This window comes from Stegodyphus dumicola, chromosome 3 (assembly GCF_044657685.1).
Source record: "Stegodyphus dumicola isolate Sdum_Otavi_A_Nest chromosome 3, ASM4465768v1".
NCBI classification, from domain to species: Eukaryota; Metazoa; Arthropoda; class Arachnida; order Araneae; family Eresidae; genus Stegodyphus; species Stegodyphus dumicola.
Window position 1 is genome coordinate 90,343,442 of NC_140770.1, and position 27,689 is coordinate 90,371,130.

The following is a 27,689-nucleotide window of genomic DNA, read 5'->3' on the forward strand; positions in this document are numbered from 1 at the left end:
TTAGACATAACTATGTGAGCCATTTCTCAAGCTGTCTTGTACCCATACTTATGTATAATATTTCATGTTTTGATGTATAAGGTTTCAGCCTGAGATGTGTGCCCTGCAAAAAGGTAGCTATAGAGCCAAAAAAATTATCACATAGATTTATGCTAATAAATGATAATTTGTTCAATGTGGAGGCAATTTAGTGCTGAAGAAAAATTAAGACTGGGACTCTCCAAATGTTTTATCATGAAAAAATATCAGGTGTACATGAAGAAAGCATACAAAATAAATTTTTTTAAAAAAAGTTGCTTTTACTCAAAAGGTCCAGATATTCAGATCATTCCAGATTTCAGACTTCGTACAGTAGAAAATTAGAAATTTCTACTAATTTTGAGTAATACATGATAGAAAAGCACATTCAATTTAAATTAGATAAATCAGCTTCCTCTATATTAGTTAAATAAGACAAAAAATCAAAAATTATAAAATGAAAATGCTTTTTTTTTTTTTTTTTTTTTTTTTAAATATACTGAAATTAAAAGTATGAATTTTTGCACTATGAAACTGAACTGAAATACATACCACTCAGCAACACAATTTGCACATACCTAAGTCCTCAACTGAAGCATCCTCTTTCTCCCTACGCATTTCTTTTTCAACAGAAGTAATATTCTTGAAATCAAACTGCCTTAGTTGAAATAGAACTAGTTCATCATATGGTTCATAGCAAAATATAACTTCAACATCTTTCTTTTTTACAGCTTCAAAATATGGAGACATTTCAGCAAGTTGACGGCTTCAAAAAATATTAACAAATAATTTAAAACATATACAATAAAAAGATATCAACACCTATTATAGAAAGGAGCTAAGTGATCCCATCTGATTACACTACAATTACAATTGTAAAGAAGCAAAATACAAATTACAAGCCATACATCATAATTTAGTGGAGATGGGGAAAGATTTTAATTATATATAAACAGTTTTGAAAAATATAAATTCTAGCCTACTTTTAGTTGCATAAATAGGAGTGGGAAAGAGTAAATGTCAGTTTGCTATCCTTCCCCCTTTCTCAATTTATACAACTAAAATAGCTCGACTTATTTTAAATTATTACAATATAAAAAATCCATTGAAAGGCATATATCAGGAGACACACTAAAAAACATAAATACTTGATGAACTAAAAATAAATTTTAAAAAACTGTTGGATAAATTTATAAACTCAACAGACTCATATATATATACATTAGCCACAGGGCTGGCACCGTGACAGTACAAATGATGTAGCCATATTAAGCAGCAGTACTTAGGAAGGGGGGTAAAATCAGTACAAGTTTAAGATAAAAAAATAAAAATTCATATTAAAAATTATTGAAGAAATTCACATTAAAAATTATTGATGAAGAAATTCATATCTTATTCTTTTGCTATTTTAATGCGTATATCTTATTTCACTAAAAAAGTAAATAAAAAAATTACTATAGAAACAGTAATTAGGTTTTAAAATAGCATTAAATTTTATCATTTTTATAGTATTATTTACATTAAAAGAAATTTTCATCAGTACTTTCAGATGAAAAAACACATAATTACTTTTTTAATAAATATGCTGAAGTGCATTAAAAAAAAAGATCTGTTTGTTATACAACATAATACCGTATTGTTCACTGCTTTACAGTGATTTTCTACAACTTGATTTAGCTTGGTTACTTATTTATTACTTCAAACTTTGAAATTCTTTTTTCTACAGAGCCAGTTTTCCTGAAATTCTGAACAATCAAACTAATCACCAAAAATTTGGTACACAAACTTAATGTAATCTGACACCATCACATAGTTTGGAACGCCTTGGCGAAAGAGGATAACATACTGTTACGAATTTGGTATTTAAAAAGCTAATGTTAGTTCAATTATAAATTAAATGGTTTTATTTCTCGCGCAGTGCAGCGCGTGACGAATATTAAAAGAAAGCTAAGCCGGAAAATTGAAAATACAAGAGCGCGTGCATTAAATACATAAATAACTCTTTTTGATTTCGAGAAAGTACTGGAAAATTCTAGCGCGATTAGGAAGAGTTTCGGCCGTCCAACAACAAATTGAAGAGAGAGTTTCTGCAGTTGCAAAAGAAATGGAAACTTTAAAAAAATTCGTCGCTACGGCAGGCAGCAAGAGTGATGATTTTAAATTCTTACCGATGCCTGCTCGTCCATCTCTGAAGCTATCCACATATGATGGGAAGTCATCCTGCCAAGTGTATAAGACCCAGTTTTCTATAGTTACGGATGCAAATGGATGCGACTCTCAAGCTAAGGCCTGTCATCTCGCCCCTTCTCTGAGAGCAGACGCAGTGGATATCCTGCAGACGCTTCCCGAAAATCAAAGGCTAGATTTCGAAGCTCTGTCCGCCGCCTTGGAGCTGCGCTTCGGCGAGAAATGTTTAAAAGACTACAGCAGGCTCCAATTAAAATCCCGTCAACAGAAGCTCACCGAAACACTTCAGGAGCTCGTCACGGATGTTGAAAGGCTGTCACATCACGCCTCTTCGGAGTGCCCGACAGAAATAAGGGAAATCCTGTCCCTGCAATATTTCATCGATGGCATCCGGGACCCTGAAATACAGAAAGCACTGCGAATGGCAGATGTTAAAGATCTGAAAAGTGCTTTAGTGTACGCCATGAAATTTGAGGCAGCCCAGCAAGCCACTCGTAGAGACCGCCACCCAATCACAGCTGCTCATGTCCAGGAACCAAGGGATTAAGTTACTGTTCGTCTAGATGATATAACCAGACAACTCAATGACTTAAGAAGAAATATCAGTGAAAAGAAACCGACCTTAAAATGTTGGAACTGCGGTGCTGAAGGACATATACGACGAAACTACAGAATACCCCACGGTACGGATGTTAAGACCGCTCCTAACAAACAGCAGGGAAACTAATTAGTGGCCATCTCGCGGGGCGGAGGTTGCCAGATAAAGAAAAGCCCCAGTTTAAAGCATTTCAGATTTCTGCAGTGAGAGGCGGCAGTAATGGACTTTTCATAATATGACATATTAATGGAGTTCCCTGCAATATGACGATAGATACAGGAGCCAACGTTACCATCATCCGAAAAGATTTGGCTCAACAACTGGGAAACAAACTTATCTGGACGCTGACCTGCGTTACCCTCCAGACTGTGTCCGGTGAGAAGATCGACATCGACAGAAAAGTAAATGTTAACATCACGTTTGAAAGTGCCGCTTACTATCACACGGCATATGTAGCAGAGATCACTGATTCTTGCATACTCGGTTTGGACTTTGTAAGGAAAAATTTTTCTTGGACTTTAAAAATAATGAATTGCATTTTAGATCTGAGGACATAGCGTTATTTGAAGTTAATGATGAAGAAGTTAAATCTGTCCATAAAATCATAGCACAAGACAATATCACAATACCAGCAAGAACAGAAATTTTACTTCCTGGATCCATAGCCGAAAACAGAAATTTCCGCTATGGCATCATAGAATATCCCAATAACTGTAATAGCCCAAAAGGAGTACTGGTAGCCTCAACACTTGTTGACCTATCCAGAACGATTATCCCGGTGAGAGTCGCCAATGTAACTGAGAACGTGAGAATTATTAAGAAAGGTGAAGTGGTTGCAGCATGTACTCCAGTAAACACCGTTGAAAGAAAGAGTAACATCCAAGAATCCATATCTTCAGAAAACATTACATCAGAGTTACTTCAAAATGCGCAATTACACGATGAAGAGAAGAATGCTGCCGATCGCGTCATTAAAGATCTTCAAGTTGTTTTCTCCCGCTCGTCTTCTGACGTGGGTCGAACCAGTTTGACACAACATAGAATCGATACCGGCGATCATCCCCCAATCAAGCAACATCCAAGACGTCTACCGTTTGCTAAACAGGAAGAGGTGCGAACACTGTTAAAAGATATGGAAGAAGGCGATGTCATCGAGCCTTCAGTAAGTCCATGGGCATCTCCCATCGTCCTGGTCAGAAAGAAAGACGGCTCAACAAGATTTTGCGTCGACTATTGCCGGTTGAATGAGGTTATGAAGAAAGACAGTTACCCTCTTCCTAGAATTGACGACATTCTAGACACTCTTTCTGGAAGCAAGTGGTTCTCAACACTTGATTTAAAGAGTGGGTATTGGCAGGTAGAAATACAGCCTGAAGACCGAGAAAAGACGGCATTTACTACAAGGGCTGTGGCAATTCAAGGTAATGCCGTTTGGACTGTGTAATGCGCCGGCAACATTCGAACGTTTTATGGAGACTGTTTTGAAATGCCTTTCCTACGAAGCCTGCCTGATATACCTCGACGACATCATCATCGTCGGAAAGAGTTTTGAAGAACATTTAGAAAATCTTAGGAAGGTGCTTCAGAAATGGAAAGAAGCCAATCTGAAGCTGAGTCCTGCTAAATGCAAATTGTTCCGAAAGGAAATGACTTACCTGGGACATGTCATCTCTGCAGAAGGTGTGCGCACGGATCCTGAAAAGGTATCAGCGGTTAAATCCTGGAAACGTCCTGAAAATGTCCATCAGCTGAGAAGCTTCCTAGGGCTTTGCACCTAGTATAGGAGATTTGTGAAGGACTTTTCTTCCATCGCTAGGCCCCTTCACAAGCTGACAGAGAGCAACCAAAACTTCTTGAGGACAAAAGAATGCGACGATGCATTTAACAACTTAAAGGAGGCTTTAACATCGGCTCCAATCCTGACGTATCCTCAGCACGGCCGACCATTTATTCTCGACACCGACGCGAGCAATGAAAGTGTCGATGCTGTTTTGTCCCAAGAAATAGACGGCCAAGAACGTGTAGTGGCATACTGGAGCAAGTGCCTGTCTAAACCGGAGAGGAATTATTGTTTCACCAAGAAAGAGTTGCTCGCCATAGTCAAAGCTGTAGAACAGTGCCATCACTATCTATATGGCAGAAAATTCCTGCTCTGCACCGATCATGCATCATTGACCTGGCTTTTAAATTTCAAGAATCCTGAGGGTCAAATAGCCAGGTGGATACAGAGACTCCAAGAATATGACATCACTATCCGTCATCGTAAGGGATCATCACACGGAAACGCCGACGCCCTGTCTAGAAGACCTTGCCAAGAAAACTACCGATATTGTTCCAGGGTGGAAGCGAAATACGAGCTGCTGACTCCGGTCGCAAGACAAATTACAACATCAACATCGGCTGATCGAGAACCGTGGAGTGATGATGAAGTCAGGAAAGACCAGCTGGAAGACCGTGACATTAAACCCATAATTGATTTAATGGAATCATCAAACAGAAAACCTACCTGGCAGGACATTTCTATCTGTAGTCCTACAACAAAACAATACTGGGCATTCTGGGATTCACTTCACATTTGAAACGGCCTCTTATACCGGAAATTCGAATCGGATGATGGGAAGACGTTCCGATGGCAGCTGATACTTCCAAGATCCAGCATTCCTGATGTCCTTAAAGAACTACATAACAGCCCTACGGGAGGTCACTTTGGAATAATGAAGACCTTGGAATAATGAAGTTCGTGAGCGCTTTTACTGGAGTAATGCAAAGGATGACGTGCAAAAGTGGTGCCGATCTTGCGATGCCTGTGCAGGTCGGAAAGGACCGAAGAAACGCATCCGAGGTAAACTGCAACGTTAAAACGTAGGCACGCCTTTTGAACGTATCGTCTTTGATATCTTGGGACCTCTGCCATGAATTGCTGATGGCAACAAATACATACTCGTTGTCGTTGATTACTTCACCAAGTGGCCTGAAGCGTATCCTATTCCTTATCAAGAGGTTGTTACAGTAGCTGAGGTGATGATACAGCACTCGATTTCCAGGTTCGGAGTGCCTCTTCAGTTACATTCCGATCAGGGAAGGAATTTTACCTCGGTAGTAATCAAAGAATTATGCAAACTACTCGGCATTGACAAGACCCAAACGACGCCATTACATCCCCAGTCGGACGGCATGGTAGAGAGGTTCAATCGAACCATCCTTAATAACCTCTCATTAGTGGTTTCCAGAAACCAGCAGGACTGGGACAAGAAATTATCGCTGTTTTTACTGGCTTACCGCAGTGCTGTCCACAAGACTACCGGCTATTCTCCATCACAGATGCTCTTCGGTCGTGACCTTCGTCTGCCTTGTGATCTATTGTTTGGCCGCCCTCCGGTTGCTCCTTCATCGTCTGAGGAATATATTCAAGATCTCCAGGCCCGGTTTGAAGTGATGCACAACTTTGCACGAGAGCGAGTCAACTTAGCGACGGAGAAGATGAAGACCCGATACGACACAAGAGCTACTGAACATCAATTCCACGAAGGAGACAAGGTGTGGTTGTGGAATCCGACTCGACGGAAGGGACTCTGTCCGAAATTACAGTCACCTTGGGATGGCCCCTACACAGTTCTAAACAGGCTGAATGACGTCGTGGTTCGGATTCGTAAGTCTTCGAACTCTAAACCTAAAGTCGTTCATTACGACAGGTTAGCTCATTACTATGGCCATAGTACGTAATGTAAATAATTGTAAATAGTATCAGACCATGGCCCTTTATGTTTTTAAATGTGTATTTGATTTGATTTGTATTTAGTATTTGATTTGCATTTAGTATTTGATTTATATTTAGTATTTGTTTTGTATTTAGTATTTAATAACATTTGATTAATTTAGTTATTGCATTTATTGTTCAAGTTGTTTGATATTGTAATGTAATGTTTATGCCTCAGTTGCATTTATCCCACAGTTGTAAGTTTAGCTTCCTGTCCAGGGATTGTACTGCCCGGGACGTCCAGTCCTTGGGAAGGGGGCAGTGTTACGAATTTGGTATTTAAAAAGCTAATGTTAGTTAAATTATAAATTAAATGGTTTTATTTCTCGCGCAGTGCAGCGCGTGACGAATATTAAAAGAAAGCTAAGCCCGAAAATTGAAAATACAAGAGCGTGTGCATTAAATAAATAAATATTTCTTTTTGATTTCGAGAAAGTACTGGAAAATTCTAGCACATGATTTTAAAATCTTATAAAAGGAGGAAAACATCTCAGTTTGTAGTAGTTGCTTAGTTTGTTGTTGTTTAGAAAACTGCTCTTGTTGATTGTAGCGAATTCGCTGTTTTGAATTACGTTCTATTGGACATTTGAGTAGTTAAAAGATAACTACTGTGAGATATTGTAATACTGCATGATAATTTGAGAACATTTAAGCATTTTTGTTGTGATAATAATAAATTTTTGTTCATTTTTCATCGGACTTGTGCATTCATTTCATAACGAACCCGTACGCACACAACAATACAACAAATTGCTGCACTGTTTAGAAGAACATTTTCCTACATTCAAAGGCAGTAAGTGTAAAGGCTCGTTTCCACTACTGTGTACGAACGCGTTGCGTCAATTGAAGACACGCCTACGGCATCCGTACAAGCATTTCCACTGCTGCGTATGCGTAAAATATTTTCATTTTCCGCCGCTAGGTGTCACTGTAATATTTTGGCGCAAGCAGTTCGCAAGTTACGACGCTGAACATCTGAATTTTTCCCCCTTAAGCGAGTATTGTTTGTTTTGGATTTGATATGGAATTTTAGATAAGTAAGGTTATAATGCATATTATGAACATCACGAATTCCATAGAAGCTGAACTAAATTTAAAAAAAAATTTTTGTGTTTCTAGAAGCCTTAAATATTATGAAATAATATATATATTATTAAAACTAAAATGTACTGTTAGTGAAAAAGTAAACAAATAAATAACATAAAATAAAAAAGTTAAAGGGATTAAAAAATAGTTGGTACTTTAAAAGTACAGAGCAACTGTAAGGAAAGGTTCACAATATTTAAGCAAAATTTGCTATGCTTGTATACCGCTGACTTCAGGGTCATAGCTGGATAATTTATTAGAAATCTCGTTTGTTTTAAAATGCACTATGGGCAGTTATATTTTATACATAATCCATAAAATATTATTTTTAATTTAAACATTTTTAATTCATATCTCTTTTTATACAAGAAGTTATAAAAATAAGATTTTTCTCTTTATATATACACACATTAGGTAAAGAAAATGGAAATATTTAATTAATTAATTCCTGCGCTTCTGCAGGAGAGGACTGAATTTAAAAGCAATTATTATAGTAATTTTTTGTTAAAAAAATGTTTAGGGCATTAATACTGTCTCATGTTAATTGGAATGAAAGTTTAGAGTCGTAAACATCCCAAAGTCTGAGCACATGTATATACATTCACATAAAAGTGAAACGAAAATATATATATATATATCTGCAGGGTTTCAAAATAAATTAAATTTAAATAATTCTCTTGCGCCATTGCTGCAAGGAATGAAATTTGAATTTAACAAACATTTTCTATTCGTAAAAATTAAAAGTTAATTAAATTTAAATGAAATTTAATGCAAACAAATAAAGGATTAATTATTGCTGCGAACTAATATACAATATCATTTAAATTCTGAGAGCATATGTAAATCAAGTGCAAGTATCAAAATCCATGAATAAATATATAATTCCAAAAATTTATTTATCCTATTATTCGGTTATGCATTTTTATAAGTTTTTTAGGATTAAATCTATCCTATTATTCATTTATGCATTTTTATAATTTTTTTAGGATTAATAAGCTATCCTATTATTCACTTACGCATTTTTATAATTTTTTTAGGATTAATAATCTATCCTATTATTCACTTATGCATTTTTATAATTTTTTTAGGATTAATAATCTATCCCATTATTCACTTATGCATTTTTATAAATTTTTTAAGGATTAATAAATTTTTGGAATTATATATTTATATACTTGCACATTTTGATACTTGCACAGCAATAATTAATCATTTCTTTGTTTGCATTAAATTTCATTTAAATTTAATTCACTTTAAATTTGCTTTTTACGAATAGAGAATGTTTGTTAAATTTAAATATATATGTACAGGATATGCTTTAAATTAGTATTATATAATTTTCAAACTTTTTTGCGGGAAAAATTTAAATAAATAAGAGCATAAATAAAACAATATATTTAATGCATATAATAATAGAAATAAATTATAAAACACGAATATAGATCAAATTGGAATAAAAAGGTAAGAAAGTTGCAGACATGGTGCAAAAAGCGTATGGGATTCGAACTCACGACTCCAAAAAGTGGACATCGTTACCATCAGCTTTACCACTAAGCTAGGATTACACGTAAGTCGCATGCATATTTTGGGTTATATACATCATCAAGTAAATCAATTCTTAAAACTTAAGTTTTTTGGTCCTATTTCACTTTGCTATTGTCTGAAAAATTCACCAGAGTTTGTTCTTCAGCTTCTAGTACATTTTTTGGAAAAATCATTATCTTTTAAAGTGGCGTTCCGATTGAAGTTAAACGGGCTGCTAAAAATATATTTCATGTGCTTACAAATATATGTTATCCAAAAAGATATATTTATAAAGGGAAATACAAATTTAACATACTCTTCAATGAACTGGAGTATTTAAAAGGCTATCAAATTTAATTTATAATTAACGTTTTTAGTTTTTACCTGTTTCAAAAGAAAAAAATAGCAAATCTTTTAATCATATCTAATTTGCTATAGCAGTTTGATATAGTCAGACATTCATTTTCATTAAAGCTAAATGAGTATGCAGAACTAAAAAATGATTATCAGAACAAATTTTGCTATTTCATGGACTTGGAATGATAATTTTTGCCGCTGATTTTCTTGAATGAACAAGTACTGTAGTTGCAGTTATCTTGTTTTTCTTATCATTTTAAACTAAATTCAGCTGATTGCTGTCATTTTCAGCACGCAGATTTCTCGCTATAATGTTAATTCAGAAATAAGTATTTTTTAGCAAAACATTCTTTCCCTATTAGCGAGCGTTCATCGCTACTTCTGCCGCCATTAATTTTTAGTCACTGCACCTGATTGCTCCTTTTTCACCACGTGACCCCAACGCAACCGCAGACATACGGATAGAAGTTGAACATTGTTGAACTCCATCCGTATGTCATCCGTCACCGCACACCGACCGGATTGCAGATGTCAATCAAAGTGAATTCGCTCGCTGATTGGAGAAACGCATACGCACCGCAACGCATACGCAGTAGTGGAAACGGGCCTTAAGGGTACTTTCTGATTATTCGCAACTCTGGTTTTAACATTTGGCGAATTCCCAGAGTTTTTGGAAAATTTTCAAATACACAACCGATAAATGTCACACATTCACATTTTTGAGTACATATGGATTTACATGTTTTAGATTTAACCATTATTTCACTGAACAATAATGACTAGCTGTAAAAAGGTAATACCAAAGATTAAGATTTTCTTCTTATAATTCCTTTGTTCCTTATAAAAATTTTTATTATTATTATTTATGAAATTAACAATAGCTATGAGTCATAGGATAAAAAAAAAAGGTTTTTTGTTAATTCACAAAATTACTAAAGAGTTGGCAATTGGTCATGGGGAGGTAGATAATCAGAAAGTACCAGTTATATTTTTTAATAATTTATTATATCTGATAATCCTGCACTTTTATAACATTGAACATAATTAAAGACATTAGGCCTCATCGACTGGCAAATTCTTCTGATCTTTATAGGGTATAAAAACCAACAAAATACAAACAATAACACCCCTCCAAGACATTAATTAAAGATCTAAATATGCAAGTACTTAATGCTTTTAATATCAATAAATATTTATTATTAAAGTACTTTTCTGTTAATACGAAGCCACTTAGTGTGAAACATAATTTCTGGTGTACAATCTAGATGATGATGTAACTAGATGGTAGCCATCCTAATAACACACAGTTTCGTGAAGCAAATGAACTTGCAATAACAGTAAACTATTATATAATAGATGCAATGTTTATTGCACCTAATATCAAAGCTGTACATTTTGCTAAATTTGTGCAATTTTGTTTTTTACATAAAAACAGATCCATGTACACATAGAAAAAACATTTGTTTTCTCAGGTATACAGTGACAAGTTTTCGCTTAAAAAACTGTTTTTCTCTCCATGTGCACAGTGCTCTGTTTTTACTTTAGAAAAATTAGAGAACTGTACAAATTAAACAGCCTTGGCATTGTGCATATTAAGCATTGCACAGCTATTCAGGATGCCATATTAACAAACCATCATATTTGGCAACAAGTGCCCCATCAGCAGGAAAACACCATTATTATTTAATATATTTTTTTAAATAGTATTTCACTTGAGTTGATACTAATGATTTAAAATAATTTGTAAGTATATAGAATATTAGAATTAATCTACTTGAACTACACCTCCAGAATAAAAAAAATAGTCTACATCACAAAACTAAATTTGAATTTTACATTATTGTATTTATTCTAAAAGGCATAAAAATAATCTTCACAGATTTGCAGAGCATATTACAAAAAAAAAAAAAAAAAAAAAAAAAATCAAAGACTTGCAGGGTGTAAAAATAATCTTCACAGACTTGCAGGGTGAACTGTAAGGTATTATAGCAGTTAAGTTCATGCTCCTTTTCTATCCTTCCTAGTTTCAGCTTACAACTCCCTACCAGAATGAGTTTTTAGAATCACGTTAAATGCAAATGAGAAGGAAAATAGTAGTCAATTGAAGTCAAGTTCAACTGACTTAGCCAGAGAGAATTAGGATTCCTGAGTAGCGTGCGTTTGTCTTCGGGCTACATCTCTAAGCTGCTATTGTGCTCGGCCATATTACATGCCATCTGATAGTTCGCTAATTCAATATTATGGGCCAACTAGTTTAGAATTGTGTTAGCTTCAGCTAAATCTCTTAAATTAGTCATTAGTTAGTTCTTATTTCTTACATTTTAAGCCAAAGTGGAGGCTTTGCTGTACGCTCTGAGAAAGGGGCCGATTGTTAATCTTTAATTTGGAGTAAATAAAGGGTAATTAACCCTGAGTTTACATTTCTGTTCTAGGACTTAAGGAATTATTTGCTTCGCAGTTCACTAGATTCCTTGACATTAACAAGATATAAGTGGGAAACTCTACAGAACTACTTAACTTGCAATTTAAGGGGCCATGCCTAAAATGTAAAATAATAACCTAAAAATAAATTTGAACACACTAAAATTCTAACATCAGTTTTTATCAAATAAATAAATAAAAAATAATGTTACAAAATTGAAACTCCATGTACCTAGGTGCAGCTAAGAAGTAGATATCTTTCTGACCTTCTTTCATTCTACTAGCATATTCAGCTAAGCTAATTTTCTTCTCCGGTGGTTCCAAAGAGGATTCAAAAAGTAATAACTTAGCTATATCCTCCTAAATAAAAACTTAAATTAATAACACAAACACCCAAATTAGATATGAAAATTAAAATATACTTAATGTACTAAAGCATAATGCAAAATGTACCAATGGCTAATGCACAATGAGAAATATTCCATTTTAAATTTTAATATGGTAAGTCTTCCACACATCACAAAATTTATGAAAAATTACAAGCTCTGTAATTAACTTAAATTTCCTGAGAAATTATCCTTCAGGTTTTTATGTATTATCCCACTGGCTTTGAAACTGTTGCCAAGCTGCTCAAATTTAGAACCAATTATGGATAAGCATGAGTAACAATACACTCATAACATCTGATGTAACATTGGGGGGGGGGGGGTGACCTGATTGATTCTTGATAAACAACCTTTTGCTTTCATAAATAAAAATGCTGCAATAATTTTTCTTGCATTAAAAAAAATTATTAAAATTTGGAACATGCTACTGATTGAACAGTAAACAGTAGATAATTTTCAGAGTTTTAGAATTCTATCAGTAAAAAAACTACATATTAATGGGCACAATGTAGTCAGCTAAAAATGGCCAATAAGATAAGAACAATTATCTGTGGAAAGTTTGTACACATAGCATTCTAAACAGAACTTCCAGTAAAATTGGAGGGCTTTACAAAATAGTAAAAATATATGAAAGCCCTTTTACAAAATGCAAAATAAAGCGGGTTGATAATTGATTGTTTATTAAATAAATACACATCACTTCCTTTCGAATTCTGCAGGAATGATTGGTACAACTTTGGCACGATCTACACCAACTTTCATGATCAACAAGATAACAATAAGTACCCTATATCGTTATATTTATTTATTCCTCCTACTGCAGTATGGCTAGTTTTCAATGCGAAATTTCCCAGATACCAGATACTTTTAGTCATTCACCCTGTCTAGAGTTCTATTCACAATCTGTCATTTAAAAAAACTATGATATTACTATGGTATTATGGTCAAAGGTGGGAAATTTAGTTTAATCCTATTTTTCAATAAAGACATCAAGAATTTATGGAAAAACTTATCTTTTTTTTTCAATACACAAAAAATACAAATAAAACACAAATCTTATGGAAAAGCAGAGAAATTTTAATAATCATCAGAATGAAAAGCAGAATTGGTACGATATAACAAATATTTTAAATACTCTTCTTAAGGAATGGAAGAAAGCTCAATTTTCCGTTTTTATTCAAATAATAATTAGGAACAACAGTATGCAATTAAACTGATTAATAACATATTGCATGCACAAATTTTCTTTTACGTTTTAATAATTCTAACTAGATAGTTAACAAGAGAAAAAAGCAATTGAATTTAAAATTATATATTATTAAAAATAAGACATACTTTCTGTACTTGATCAGCAATAGATAAAATGCCTTCTTTTAAAAAAATACTGTAATCATCATGAAATTTTTTATATTTTTCAGGTTCTTTCTTCATTTGTTCAAGAAGAAAGCGCAACAGTTTATTCGTAATCATAGTTGAAATTTTTCTGCAAAGAAAGAAGAAAAGAAATAAGTTAATATTTTTAAAATGTTTTACAAAAAAAATTGTTAATTATTCATTGACAAAAAAAATTAATTCTGATATTTTGCTCTTAGAAAATTTCAAACCTGATCAAAGCGCTATCTTGCAGAAGTTCTCTACTTAGATTGAGAGGAATATCTTCACTGTCAACAACACCTAAATATTGAGAAAAAAAATTATTAATTACTAAAAAATAGAGTATATAAAAGAAAACTTACATATATACTTTGTAGAAGAAAGTAGCACTGTTATGCCTCATGAGATTTGATCTAATAGCCAATCATATTTCACCTGTAATCATTTTCTAGTACAAAGTCTGAGGTCCAAAATCTCAGGACTTCAGCATTTCTGGATTTCAGAAATTTCCAGATTTTAGATCATCAGTTTAAATCTAGTAAAATGACATGTAGACACAGCAACATCGAGGATTCACTTTATTGTTTAAGTCAGGCAGAAAATTGCTAAACTACTATGGGGTCAGTGCCAGAGCAGATTTAACAAATGCAGGCACATAAGGTGACAAAAGTTATAATTTAGAGGAGCATCAAGCAGCAAAAATTACAGATAGCAGAAGTTTTAGAATTTAAGAGAGACACTGGGTGATGTAATTTAGGTGTGGCAAAATTTTTAGAATTTAGAGAGTTACCCAGCAGCTGAATTTAGGACCTGCAGAGATTGCACCAAGCAGCAAAATGTTCTGGTCCTGCTCTCACATATAATCGCTCAATGGCCTAAAGTGTGAGCCTGGCCATTGCTAATACAAATAAATTAACGTAAATCAATTGGTGTTTGAAAGCGACATGCAGGAAAAAAATCACATGTATGGCAGACCTGCTTCTTTTTGTAATATGTTTATATTCTCCATTCCTAGACTTTATAGTTCTACCTACAGGCTACAGTAAGAAGTGTAAAAAATGTAAAATTATAGCAAAAAAAAAAAAAAAAAAAAAAAAAAAAAAAATCTGACTCTCACTTAACGATAAATCTTCTTCTAACTTAATCTTCCAACTTTCTTCGCACTTAAACCATAAATTTCAGTTCAATAGCAATGTTGCAAAATAATTTTAAAATGAGTATATCTTTAGAATTTCCTATACACAGTTCCATGTGCTGGAGATAAAAAGGTCCCCCCCCCCTCCATAGATTGTTGCCATTGCTCGCTTTCAAATTTTGGCTTCCACGTGCCCATATTTGCAATAGGATTACGTCATTCAAAATTTGATGGCTCTATGTACTGTTGTTTTATCACAATGCGAGAAATATATATGCATTTATGCAGATTTTTCATTATTTAATTTCTTCAAATATAATACAGGACTCTAACATTTGGTGGCAACAGTTTGAAAAGTGAAACGGACATTTATAGTGATTCAATGCAAAATCGCAAAACAAAAACAAAGCCCCTTTGGACTAAACATAAACAAATTTTAAAAAATTGCAAAATAATAGACAAATTCAAAAAAATATTTTGAGCAGATTGAGCCCCAAAACAAAACATGCAAAAATAATAATCCAATACTTCAAAGAAAAAAAAAATATTATCCAAAATTGGAAATAACAAAACTATATGCAAATTTTGAAAAAATACAGGCCAGGTTAAAAAAAGTAACAACATAAAGCCTAAACTAGCAAAAAACTTTCAAATCTAATTATTATTTTTTTATATATATGAGAGATATTTCTTGCAGTTTGCCACTGTGCATTTGTTTTTTGGTTTTTGCATTTGCTTTATTCTGAATTGAACATGGGATGAATTTTAAACGTGTATTTTTTTTTTTTTTTTTTCTTTTGTTAAATATTTTGCAATACTACCACCATTTGCTGTTGCTATCAGTGTGCAACTGGATTAGGTTTTAAACTGTCTTTTACTTTGTATTTACTCACTTATATACACACATCTATATATCCGTGGATGGGTGTGGCACACATGTATGCACATATGCATTTGCACTAATGAGTACAATTAAGTTATAATAAAAGCCTCTACACTCATTTTCTGCACTCTTATCTTTTTACAGTTCCTGAACACTTTGATTACATTACTGAAATGCAAGTAAAAATATTTCAAAAATGTCACTGAATGAAAAGAATATTAGCAATACTAGAATTTTAAAGTGATGAATGACTACATTTAGTGCTCGAAGACAGACTGCTCTAGAAATTAAGAACTCAAAGAAAAATGCATTGAATATTTTGAAGAACAAGATAAAAAATCACATATGAACTTCATTACAATAAACAAGCAATGTGTTAAATTAACAAATTGTTTCTTAAACAATATGCACACTTTGCCTACAATTTCTTTCTTCATTAATATCTTATGCAGGAAAAAAAACTAAACTCAGTTTGTGCATATTGTTATTAAGTGTGAGAAACAACTAAACTCGCTTTGTGTAAGCTGTTATTGAAGAGCAAGAGACGACACAACTCATTTTCCACGAATTATCAGTAGATTATTTATATTGATGGAATTTTTACAATTAATAATTAGTGATTTTTTTCAAAGCAGAATGTGATGATAAAGAATTTTGTAGAGATAGTTTGTCGAATTATCCTTGTGAGAACAAACTTACCAATGATTACTCCAGTGACGACAAAATTATATGACATCCTAGAACTTTTCTTTCCGAAAAAGAATTTCAAGCAGTTCTGATTAAAGCCTGGATTCAGATGATTCTGAAGAAGATTGGTAGTCAATCCACCAGTCTTGGAAGAGATTTTAAGCCATTCACGAATAAATATAGAAAACATTCCACATAATGTAGTGTGTATGCTACAGTAGTATCAGATTTATCACCAAAAGCATCATGGAAAAGTGAAACATAAGGCAGTAAAACTACATCAATGCACCGCTGGTTGGTCATAGCCCCAGTTGCAAGCAATGTAGAGGCATGCAGTCAATTGACCATGCCATTCATACCATAATACATTGCATTTCAGATATTGGTCTCTGATGATAAACTGAAGCTATTCTTATCTGAGAACATTATGTAAGCTCAGTCCAATTGCAATGCTGATGATACCACTGCAGAGGGCAGTATGGTGCTGTTTAAACAATGGGACACATATAATAGATCTATGGGCATACTTGCCAACCTATGACACTCAAAAATCAGGAGATTTTTTTAAGAAATCAGGAGATTTTTCACAATGTTAAAAAGACTTTTTAAATGATAAAAATATAATTTTTAATAATGAATTAACTTTAAATAGTAATTAATTCTTAAATGCAAGCAACACAAAAATACCTTACACATAAAAAAACATTTTTATTACTTGCATCGTTTAAGGAAAAAAAAAGACTCTTTAATCAGTTTTCATACAAATGTTATAAACAGTGGCAGATTTTGCTTTCTTTAAGAAAGAAACTTCATAATTTTGTTCACAGCAATTGCCACGTAGGCCTGCTTTCGCTAATATAAGTTTTCCTAATGTGTCATCACTAATATTAGATCTAAATTTAGTCCTCATTTTTGCAACAACACTGAGAATCCTCTCACACTCTGCATTACTATGGGGAACTGTCAAGATGGCCAACACAATTCTAGACAGTTCACTATATTTTAAAATTCCATCAGCACCTTTCAGTTTCCCAATTAAACTCCACTGGGTGTCAATCCTAGCTGATTTTATAACTTCATACAAGTTTTCTAATTGTAAACTGCTGTTATGCAGCTGTGGAACTGTTCCAATTTTTCCTTCCTTTTAGAACTCCTTTCAAGATAATAATAAATATCAACAATATGTTCATCCACATTGCTAAAGAAGCTGCCCCCTTTTCAGCTGCTAAATTTAAGAGGTGACAGGTGCACCTCATAATTTGAAAATCTGAATTTTCCTTTCTTAAGATACCTGCAACACCAGTCTTCAAGCCTATCATTACTGGTGCATCATCGGCCCCAAGTGCTAAGCAATTATCCACAGGGACTGCATTTTCTTTTAAAGTTTTAATAATTAGCTGTGCTATATTAAAGCCTGTCAAATGTCCTTCTAAAGTGGGAACATAAAGTAAACTACACTCAATTTCTGAAGACTTTGGATCAAAAAACGAAACAATTGGATACACTTCTGAATCGGTATTATTGCTTCCATCCGTAGAGAGACAGAACGGAGCTGTTTTAATGCAATCAATAACTGAAGATTTATTTTTCAAACCCATTTCTTTAACAATTGCACCTGTTTTGATTCTTGCACCTTGAGTATTTCTTAGCGATTTCACTATCGGGAAACATTTTTCTAAATAAAGCTGCAGCGTGATTCGATGCATTCAGTGGCAGGTTGTGCTCCAGTAAAAAGGCAGAGAACAGACATTCTGCATTAATAACTTTTTGGTCCTTTGTTTCCGAAGAAAAATTTAATTTTTCGTTTTTTTAAAAACAACTCATGTTATCCTTGTGTTTTTGTGTACGCACATTTTTGAGAACATCCACCCTTCCACCATGCGAAATTGAAAAATCGCAACAACAGGCGGTACACATCGCAAATTTATTACATTTCCTTGAGGAAATAATGGAAGGAAAGTCAACTGTGTATGATTTTTGGAATGTACACGAGTATTTCACCTTTCTCGCAGACGTAACAAAAGATGATAATTTCTAAAACTATTTCCCTAAGGCATGTGTACTCCCACAACTCAGAACAAAATGAACGAAATAACTAAAGAATGTCCAAATAACAACTTGCTTTGTTCTCATTGGCTAATATATGCCAGCTGACACACAGTGGAGCTCAAAGCCCATTGGAGAACTGGAGAATGACATTTCTGGATGCATATAATGCTCTCACTCACAAAGCAGAAGCTATCTGATTTGCAAGGTTTTGTTTTAGATATAATGTAAAGAAAATTCAATTGCTTTCAGACGTCCAAAAGCATTATTTTTTTTATTCATATAACAAAGTATTAAGCCAAGTTGCATAACAATCGTGAGAAATTTTAGGAATAAGAAAAAGTCGGGAGAAATATATTGTAAATCGGGTTGGCGGGAGAGTGGTCGAAAATCGGGAGAGTTGGCAACTCTGTATGTGCATATAGTGATCAGTTTCCCAAATGGCTACAGTTTTTTGGATGATCTGCTGTCCTGTAGCAGCAAGAAACTCATTTGCCACCAGCTGAGCTGTGATGTGACAGGTTTCTTTTTGCTAATAGGGCAATGTACGCTGCAAAAAAAAAGGGGGGGCAGTTCTATATTTCTTGTTTTACTGGTCCAATTGGCAAAATTCAAATTGTGTTTTTCATGTCTCAAGAGTGTGACTTGGGATAAATATTAGATATATATATTTAAACAAATTAAATTTAAATTTTAACAAACACGTATAAAATTTAAAAAAGCAAATTTAAAGCCAAAAAAAAGTGGGCTGATCTTTAGAATATGGTAACTGGTAGTTTGACGACATTTTGGAGGCGATAAAGGTTACTACCTGGGACTTTGGTAATAATGTGAGCAGTATTCAGTTCCGATTATGCATTATTTTGTGTGAGGGAAATGAGAGATCATGAGATATGTAATGTGATATTAATGGACGAATTACGGTTCTTTAACCGGAAAAGGGGGGAAATCGGGAAAAAATCTGGAAATTTTGTATTTGGCTTTATTCTGTGTTGTGTGAAACAGTGTTCGTTAATTTTTGGATCCCAAGGCCCTAACTAAAGTGAATTCGAAATGGGTATTTAGTGGGACTGAAAGGGGTAGTAATAAGTGCTTCTTTAAGGTTGTGCGAGATAGAAGTAAAGATGTTTTATTAAGTTATTTATTTTACCTGGTACCTTGCTGTGAACTATAAGTATGATTTTAAAGATCCTGAAACAGAAATATAAGAAAAGTTTACCGGACACGTAATCAAGATTCTGAAGAAGATTAGGTAAGTTAGTATTTTTAATTATTTGAGGATATTATTTCTGCATTGTTCTAAATGTAAGGTGGAAGTAAAGTAATTTGATATTATTGGGAAAATTGTTATTAGCAATGATTTAGTTTAAAGTAATCAGGATTGTAAGCTAATTTTTATTAATTTAATATATGTGCTTATTTATATTTTAAGTAGTGTTTTTGAATTTAATTATATTTTAATTAAATGATAGTTATTTTGTGAATTTTATGTTTGTAGGAATTTGGTATACGTTTTAGTTGAAGTAAACGTGCATGGAAATAATTTAAATATTTCACACTAAGTATTTGTAATGTTTGCGGTATGAATTCGTTGGTGACATTTATAATATAATAGATGATTTAGAGGTAAAAGTTTTTGGATATTTTATTTATTTTATATATGGAAATGTTCATATTTGGAAAGGGTATATAATTTTTCGCGATCAGGTAATTTCATATATGTTCTTTTTACCGGGTTTAAAGATTCAGAAAATTGTCATGTATTTTCGTGAAATTTTTCTAATTTATGAGAAAAAATCAGTGTACATGGATATGGTGAAGAGTGTGCGCAATGCCATTTTTTTGCAATTCTGGGATTTTTTTTTAAAGTAAAAATAAGTCGACGTGTACATGGTTTAGTGATATTTTAATTAAATGATAGTTATTTTGTGAATTTTATGTTTGTAGGAATTTGGTATACGTTTTAGTTGAAGTAAACGTGCATGGAAATAATTTAAATATTTGACACTAAGTATTTGTAATGCTTGCAGTATGAATTCGTTGGTGATGTTTATAATATAATAGATGATTTAGAGGTAAAAGTTTTTGGATATTTTATTTATTTTATATGTGGAAATGTTCATATTTGGAAAGGGTATATACTTTTTCGCGATCAGGTAATTTCATATATGTTCTTTTTACCGGGTTTAAAGATTCAGAAAATTGTCATGTATTTTCGTGAAATTTTTCTAATTTATGAGAAAAAAGCAGTGTACATGGATATAGTGAAGAGTGTGCGCAATGCCATTTTTGTGTAATTCTGGGATTTTTTTTAAGTAAAAATAAGTCGACGTGTACATGGTTTATGTGTATGTGTTATTTTGAAAAACGCGTAAGGAGTATGGTATTGTGCACTTTTTCCCAATTTTGCAGTGAATATTTGTCATGATTAAGCAGTTTTGTTAGATAAAATTTCTAGCATAAGTGTAATTCGGCTAGTAGATTTTTGGAAGAAGTGTTCAGTAGATAAAAAGAAAAGAAACATGTCTTTACTTCGTGAAGACAAAATGGCGGTGGGAAAAAAAAATAGAGGGTTGCTGTAGGAGAGTTGGTCTCCAAATTTTCACCAAAAAATCGCCAAGTTACCATAATGTAAAGATCAACCAAAAAGTGTAAACATATAAAAGATTTAATTCTCGAACTAACCTACAATATCATTTAAATTTAGAAGCATAAGCAAATCAAGTGCAAAAAAATCCATGAAAATAAATTCACTATTTAGCAAGTTAAAATTAATCCAAACAATTTTTTAAAAATGCATAAGTGAATGACTGTTGAGAAGGCAGGAGACAGACTTATCAAGGGGAAGTTGCCTCCAAACCTAACTCTCCAATCATTCAATTCGTGTTTCGTCATTCATGCAGGCAAGGGTAAAAGTCAAAACCAAAAGTAAAAAGTGAAGAATGTCCAAAAAGAAATACCAACAAAGTGGTACCCTTAGAAATTAGCATTTAAGAATTAAAGTTTTAAAAGGAAAATACTAATGAAGTCTTTTGAGAAACAAGCAAGTAAAGTAAAGTATTAAATTAAACTTTTTTTAAAAAAATTAATTTCTTATAAAAAATAATCTAGAAACTAATGTATTTTAGAAACCCTTGTCTACAGAAACCTCCCCGACACGAATATGCATATCAATAAAAAGAAACTAAAAAAGAACTAGATATAATCCATATAAACCAATAAGAAAGATAAAGAACTAATTCACAATTTTTAAAAAACAAATATATACTTAAAAATATAATTTCATATCTAGAAAATACTTAAATACTACATAAAAAATTTTAAAAAATACTTAAAGCAAGTAAATAGCAAGTTTTAATTCTAACTTACCTACTAAATGAGTGTTGGGGTTTGTAAAAGTGTTTTTAAAGAGAAGTAAGTGTGTTCTTCAAATTAATTATATAGATGGCGCTTATGTAGGTAAAGTTGAGTGCCAAGCTGCTATCTTAAAAATTTATGTTAAAAATGTTATATTAAAAATTTTTTGCAAACATTAATATTAAAATATATAAAAAATAAATCTAGAAATTATTAAATTAAAAATTAAAAATCCTAAAGGTATGTAATTCAAATTTTAATTTTAACGGTAAATTATCGAGGGAGTTAAGCCAATCAAGAGAGGTAAGTTTGCTTGAAGTAAAATAGAGTTAAGTGGTATTGTGAATTAATAAATGTAAACTGTTTGTAATGTGAAACGTGTGTTCTGTTGAAAAATTGTGTAAATATTGCAAGGCAAATAATTAAAGTAATTAAGTAAAAATGAAATGTTTTAAAATTTAAGTTTTAAAGCAAAATTTAAAATGTCAAAAAATTTCCCAAAATTTTGTGAAACGAAGTCCTTAAAAAACCTCTAAAAAAATTCCCAGTAATTTCCCAAAAATTCCTTAAAGAAGTTAAATTTAAAGAAAGAAAAAATTGAAAGTTTAATGAACTTGATTTTAACTGGTATATCAAAACTTAACTAAATACTGGCTAAAGTATGGAAAATTAGAAGAAGAAGATTAAAATCTTCACTCAATCCGGGCTATAATTGAAACTTTTGAAAAGAGTTGGCCCTTTATTAGTAAAAGGAAAGAATCCAGTATTGATTAAATATACATATTTACCAATTTATTTACAATAAAAATTTACAAATAATTTCTTTACTCTTCTTTATCCTTCATTACCCTCCAGCTAACGTTTAAGGTAATGTTATCATATCAAAAAGAGCCAAAAAATTATAAAGTTAATGCCTGTCTTTTTAATATATAAATTAATAAATTTTGGTGGTACTTGGTTATCAACTTAAACATTAATTAGCTTTATTATTTCTTCCTTTAAATCGTCTATTTCAGTACATATATTTTTTATTCTGATTATTTGGCTATGAAACGTGTTTTCTATTACTTTTCTAGAGATATTAGAGTTCCAATTAATTAGTTTAATAGTATGAAAATGGAAATTCCTTCTTTTATCATATAATTTAATTTTGCTGTGTTTAATAATTTGCAGGTTTAGGTATTCAATAGTATCTTGATTCGTATTCGTTTTATTAAGTGTTAAACTATTTGGGCAAATTTTGAATTGCTCAAAAGTAGAATTATTATTGAAAGTTATAATATCATCTATGTGTCTAAAAGTATGAGCAAATAGCTTTAATTCATTTTTATTTAAACTTAGTTGGAATTTATATTCAAAAGTAAAAAGAAATAGGTTACAAATTTGTGTAGAACTGTTTGCTGCCATAGGAATTCCTCTAACTTGCTGAAAGTTCTTATTATTGAATTTAATGTAGTTATTAAATAATGCACATTTCAGATAATTATTCCATCTTTCAATACTAAGGATGTTAAGTATGTCAGGAAAAAGTTGTGGGAGTTGCATTAAACTACTAAAAATTTCTTCTAATGGTAGAGAAGTATAAAGGTTTTCAAAGTCATAGCAGTTAATGTTCTTGATTGTTAAACTTTTAAAACTGCTGAGAACTGGAGCATTATCATAAATAATCCAACTATAATTGTGTTGTTTGTTAATGAGTTGTTGGATTAAATTACAGATTTTTTTAAGTATAATTGCAAATATGTAATCTATATTCTTTTTATAATTATTTGTACCATTAGCAATAAATCTAAATTTGAGTGGTGATTTATGAAATTTTGGGAGAGCATATAGATTTGCTAATTTATTGTAGCTAGATGGTTGTGAAATTTGCAGTTTCTTATGAAATGCTTTTAGTTTTTTTTGCAATAACATTTTCTTGTATATTGGTGAGTTTGTAAGTAATGGCATTATTTAGTTCAGTATTAATTAATGAGACATAAAAAAATTTTCATATTATGCTAAAATTATTATTGGCTTTGTCAATTTTGGTGATTATGAACTTTTGTTTTAAATCCTATAAAAGAGGAATGAGAATATTCCACTGTAAATTGCTATTAAATTCAATTTTTCGAATTCTTTGCTTGAATTCTTCTAATACTGCATGTTTCCAAGCCATAAAGGTAGAATTTGGAATATTTAATTTGAAACTAGTTTTAACTATAAATTTGTCTATATTTTTTACGAAACTTTTAAAACTGTGAGGTTTGTTAATTTTTAGTACTGGTCTAAATTTGGTACCTTTAGCCATTAAAATTCTTAAATGTTGGTTTTGAACTATTGCTAAATTGCCTGTAATAATATGTTGATGAAATTTATCTATGAAATCTTTGTGCTGAAGCTCTTTGCAGTATCAATGGGCTGCAGAAGCTAATTCATGGTGGTTAATTAGCAATTTACTAAGAGGTATTGACACTTGAAAGCTGGTGAGATCTGTACTTTAGCAGTTGGAAAAAGTTGTTGACTTTTTCTGAAAATTTTGCTAAACTGAATATGATCATAGTTAGGATGAAGAAAATTGATTTGCAGTAATATTTATTGTATTTGTTATTTGTAGAGAACTTATAATTGCAAAAGTCAGTAATAAGGTCTTTGATAATATTGTGCCCTGTAAAATGCTGTTTTACAAATTTTATAAGTAATTTTAAGTAATTGTGCTTACAAGTATGCAACCAAGTAATTATATTTTTAGTGAAATTATATTAGATATATATATATAGCATTGTTCTAATACAGGTAATATGACACAAAATCAGATTATTTCTGAAATGACAAGGCACATTTTTTCCATACTTCGATTCTACAACTCAAATTATGTCTAAATATTAAATTTTGTAAAATTTGGTGTGAAATTTATGGAGAAATTCAAAAATTTACCTTGCCGTATTTTTTTCAGTTTGCACCAAGAATAATTCATTTGGCGAACTTAATTTATAGCAACCTTTTTTTTTTCCCCCTTTTTTTCATTGCAGACGAGTGAAAAAATGTCAGCGTTCATACTTTCAACTAATTTTAACAAAGCGTGTAAACCACATTTGGCATTATTATCGCTTAAAAAAATATGCCAAATTTCAAAACGTGCCAATATATAAATTCATGTATATCTTATCTCAGAAAATTTTGAATAAAAAACTCGTAATTTTTTGCAAGTGTACCTAGAAATACATCTACTTTAAGATAATGTTAAAAATTTTTTAGGTTATAATTCAAAATTTTTTTGAAAAATTTATTAAAATTATTTAAAAATACAAATTTTAACAATAAATCATAAAAGGGCAAATTTTACTTGGAATGAACCTAAATTTTGGAAATGTGAAAACATCAAATAAGTTCAATAAAAAAAAAAAGAGAGATTAACAAACATATATCAAACTCAATTAACATTGAGGAGCTAAAATTTTGAGAGCTAATTTTTTAAAAACGACTTGTGCGATGTTTACAAAACTTGACAGTTTGGTATAATTTGAGTCTAGACTCGAAATATGGAAAAAAATTGGCACTTCATTTTGGAAAAAGTCTGATTTTCTGTCGAAATACCCATATTAAAACAATGCTATATATAAATCTAATACACATCCTAAGTTGCGCTTTCAAGACGTGAAAAATGCAATTTGAATTTCGTCAATCGGACCAGTAGAACAGGAGATACAAAACTATCCCCCCTTTTTTTTCCCCGCAGTATACCTGTCTCCTGCAGACGTCCATCAACTCTATACACACTATTAATGCTATATATTTTCAATATTCGGCATTAGAAAAAAGCAGAAAATCATGATCCTCTGGATAGACTTTCTATGGACATAAAAAAACAAACATACATTAGAACACATTATGGAAACAAGATGGGGAGGGGACTTTTGCAACAATGGTGTAGATGCTCCGTAAAGATAATATACAGTGTAACTCAACACATGTGTAAATTTTGCAATATTCCTTTGCACAAAAGAAAGTACTTTGAAAGATTACACTTTAAAGATTTATAAAATTTTTGAGAAAGGATTTTTATTTTTGTAACCTTTCACCGGACACTAGTTTCGCTAAGAAGCAGACGTAATTTTGCATACTAATTGCAAAAAAGATCGGCTCCTATATGGTGAGAGTTTGGTGAGAAAACACTCACTTAAGATGTGTTAAAAATAGTCAAATCAAGTTTGTGCATCTTCTTCAATCACTCAAAGTTTTGACATGATGAAAAGACATGGAAATCTCATTTTAATGTTTTGGAAATAAACTTGACAACATATAACAATACAGATCATATTTAATTTACTTAATTTTGTAGATACAGGTTATACTCGAAACACTGAAATGCTATTTGGCCTGAAATATCCTAAATTACATGTATTTTCCTTTTCAGGATGATAAGAATGCAATTTAGAATTATAGTATGAATCAAAAGCTCCTTCAAGCGCAGTATTAAATTTCCATATTACTGAGTTAAAAAATAAAATACAAGAAATAGTTCTGCTTTAATTAAGAATGCATATATTTAAAAAAAATTCAGTAACTCACCTCGAATAAATCGCAACCATTTGGGTAGAATATCAGCCTTGCTCTTTATTAAGACCCTCTGACTATACAAAGCAACACCGTCTTCTAATTCTCGACTCATTTCAAATAGACCAGGCTTTCCTTCTGGTATGTAAAGCAAGCACCTCAGATTTAAGGGTGAATCTGTCTTGTAATGTAAACAGTATCGTGGTATATCATAAGAACTAGCTATGAAACGAAAAAACTGATTATGAAGTTCAGGAGTTACTTCTTTTGGATCCATCAGCCATATTGCCTAAAAGAAAATTTAACAGGAAAACGTGCATGCTAGATATAATTTAAAGAAGGACAAAACATTACCAAACTGGAAGCCAAATTCAGCAAAAAGTTTTTTTAGAGAATTAAAATAGGATTAAGGATAACAAATTTGAGAATTAAAATAGGATTAAGACTATTCAGTAACGATAAATTAAAAAATTTTCTAATCTACTAAAAACAGTTAATTGCAACATAATACTTTTTACACAAGTTATATAGTTTTCACTATGCAAAGAAATTACACCTCTAAAAAGTAACATCCTGTCAAAATAAAAAATGTTGCCTCATGCCATGTGATAGATTATGCCATATTTATAATAAATTTTTGGTACGATGATAGTTCATCACAGCTACTGTTATTAAGTACCTGAATCCATCATCTATTCTAGATCTGAGAAAAACATTATCGACAGCATGCCAAAATCACCAAATCTAAACTTTCTTACTGTCTTCATCTTTATTTTAACCTTTTGTTTAGATGTTTTGCATCAATCCAATAAGTTCCAAATAAGTCGGTCACAAGACAATTTCTCATGGGTTGCAAAAAGCCCTAATGTTTTCTTTCTGTCTTGTTGTACAAGGTGTTTGAAAAAAAGATGAATACAGGTTTTGATTTCCTTAAAAACTATTCTAGGCATGTGCTTTCAATGACAAAGTTCCAAAATATTTCTTATTGTTAAAAAATCTATTTCAGTTTTAAATTGCAAGAGTAACACTGCATTTTGCAAATGTATAGCAAAGCTCAAATTTGTTAATTCAGAATCTAAAGAATGAATGGTAATCTTTTTATTGTTATGTTTTTATTTATAAATTTTAGGTGAAAAGAAGATACCTCAAATATTTGCAACAGTAATTACTAGATATTACGAAAAAACAGGTCTATGATTTCAAAAGGGGGAGAGAGAAGTGCAAAATGAACAGGGATCATTATGCAAATGGTTCTTGTAAACTGTTTGTGCAGAAATGTGAGGAAGAAACAACTGGATATTGGATATTGAGCAAAAAATAATAATTTTGTCCAGGAC

General features: G+C 31.9%; 1 protein-coding gene across 1 annotated transcript in view; it reads right to left on the reverse strand.

Annotated features, from left to right (window-relative positions):
• Positions 1-27,689, reverse strand: part of Trap1 (TNF receptor associated protein 1) — an 81,513-nt gene that overhangs the window by 27,030 nt on the left and 26,794 nt on the right. Inside the window, exons 9-13 of the mRNA XM_085813055.1 lie at positions 26,368-26,641; positions 13,939-14,008; positions 13,670-13,817; positions 12,181-12,308; positions 597-784 (exon numbers count right to left, since the gene is read on the reverse strand). Of these exons, the coding sequence (XP_085669181.1) occupies positions 597-784; positions 12,181-12,308; positions 13,670-13,817; positions 13,939-14,008; positions 26,368-26,641 (808 nt within the window). The remainder of the gene's footprint in view (positions 1-596; positions 785-12,180; positions 12,309-13,669; positions 13,818-13,938; positions 14,009-26,367; positions 26,642-27,689) is intronic.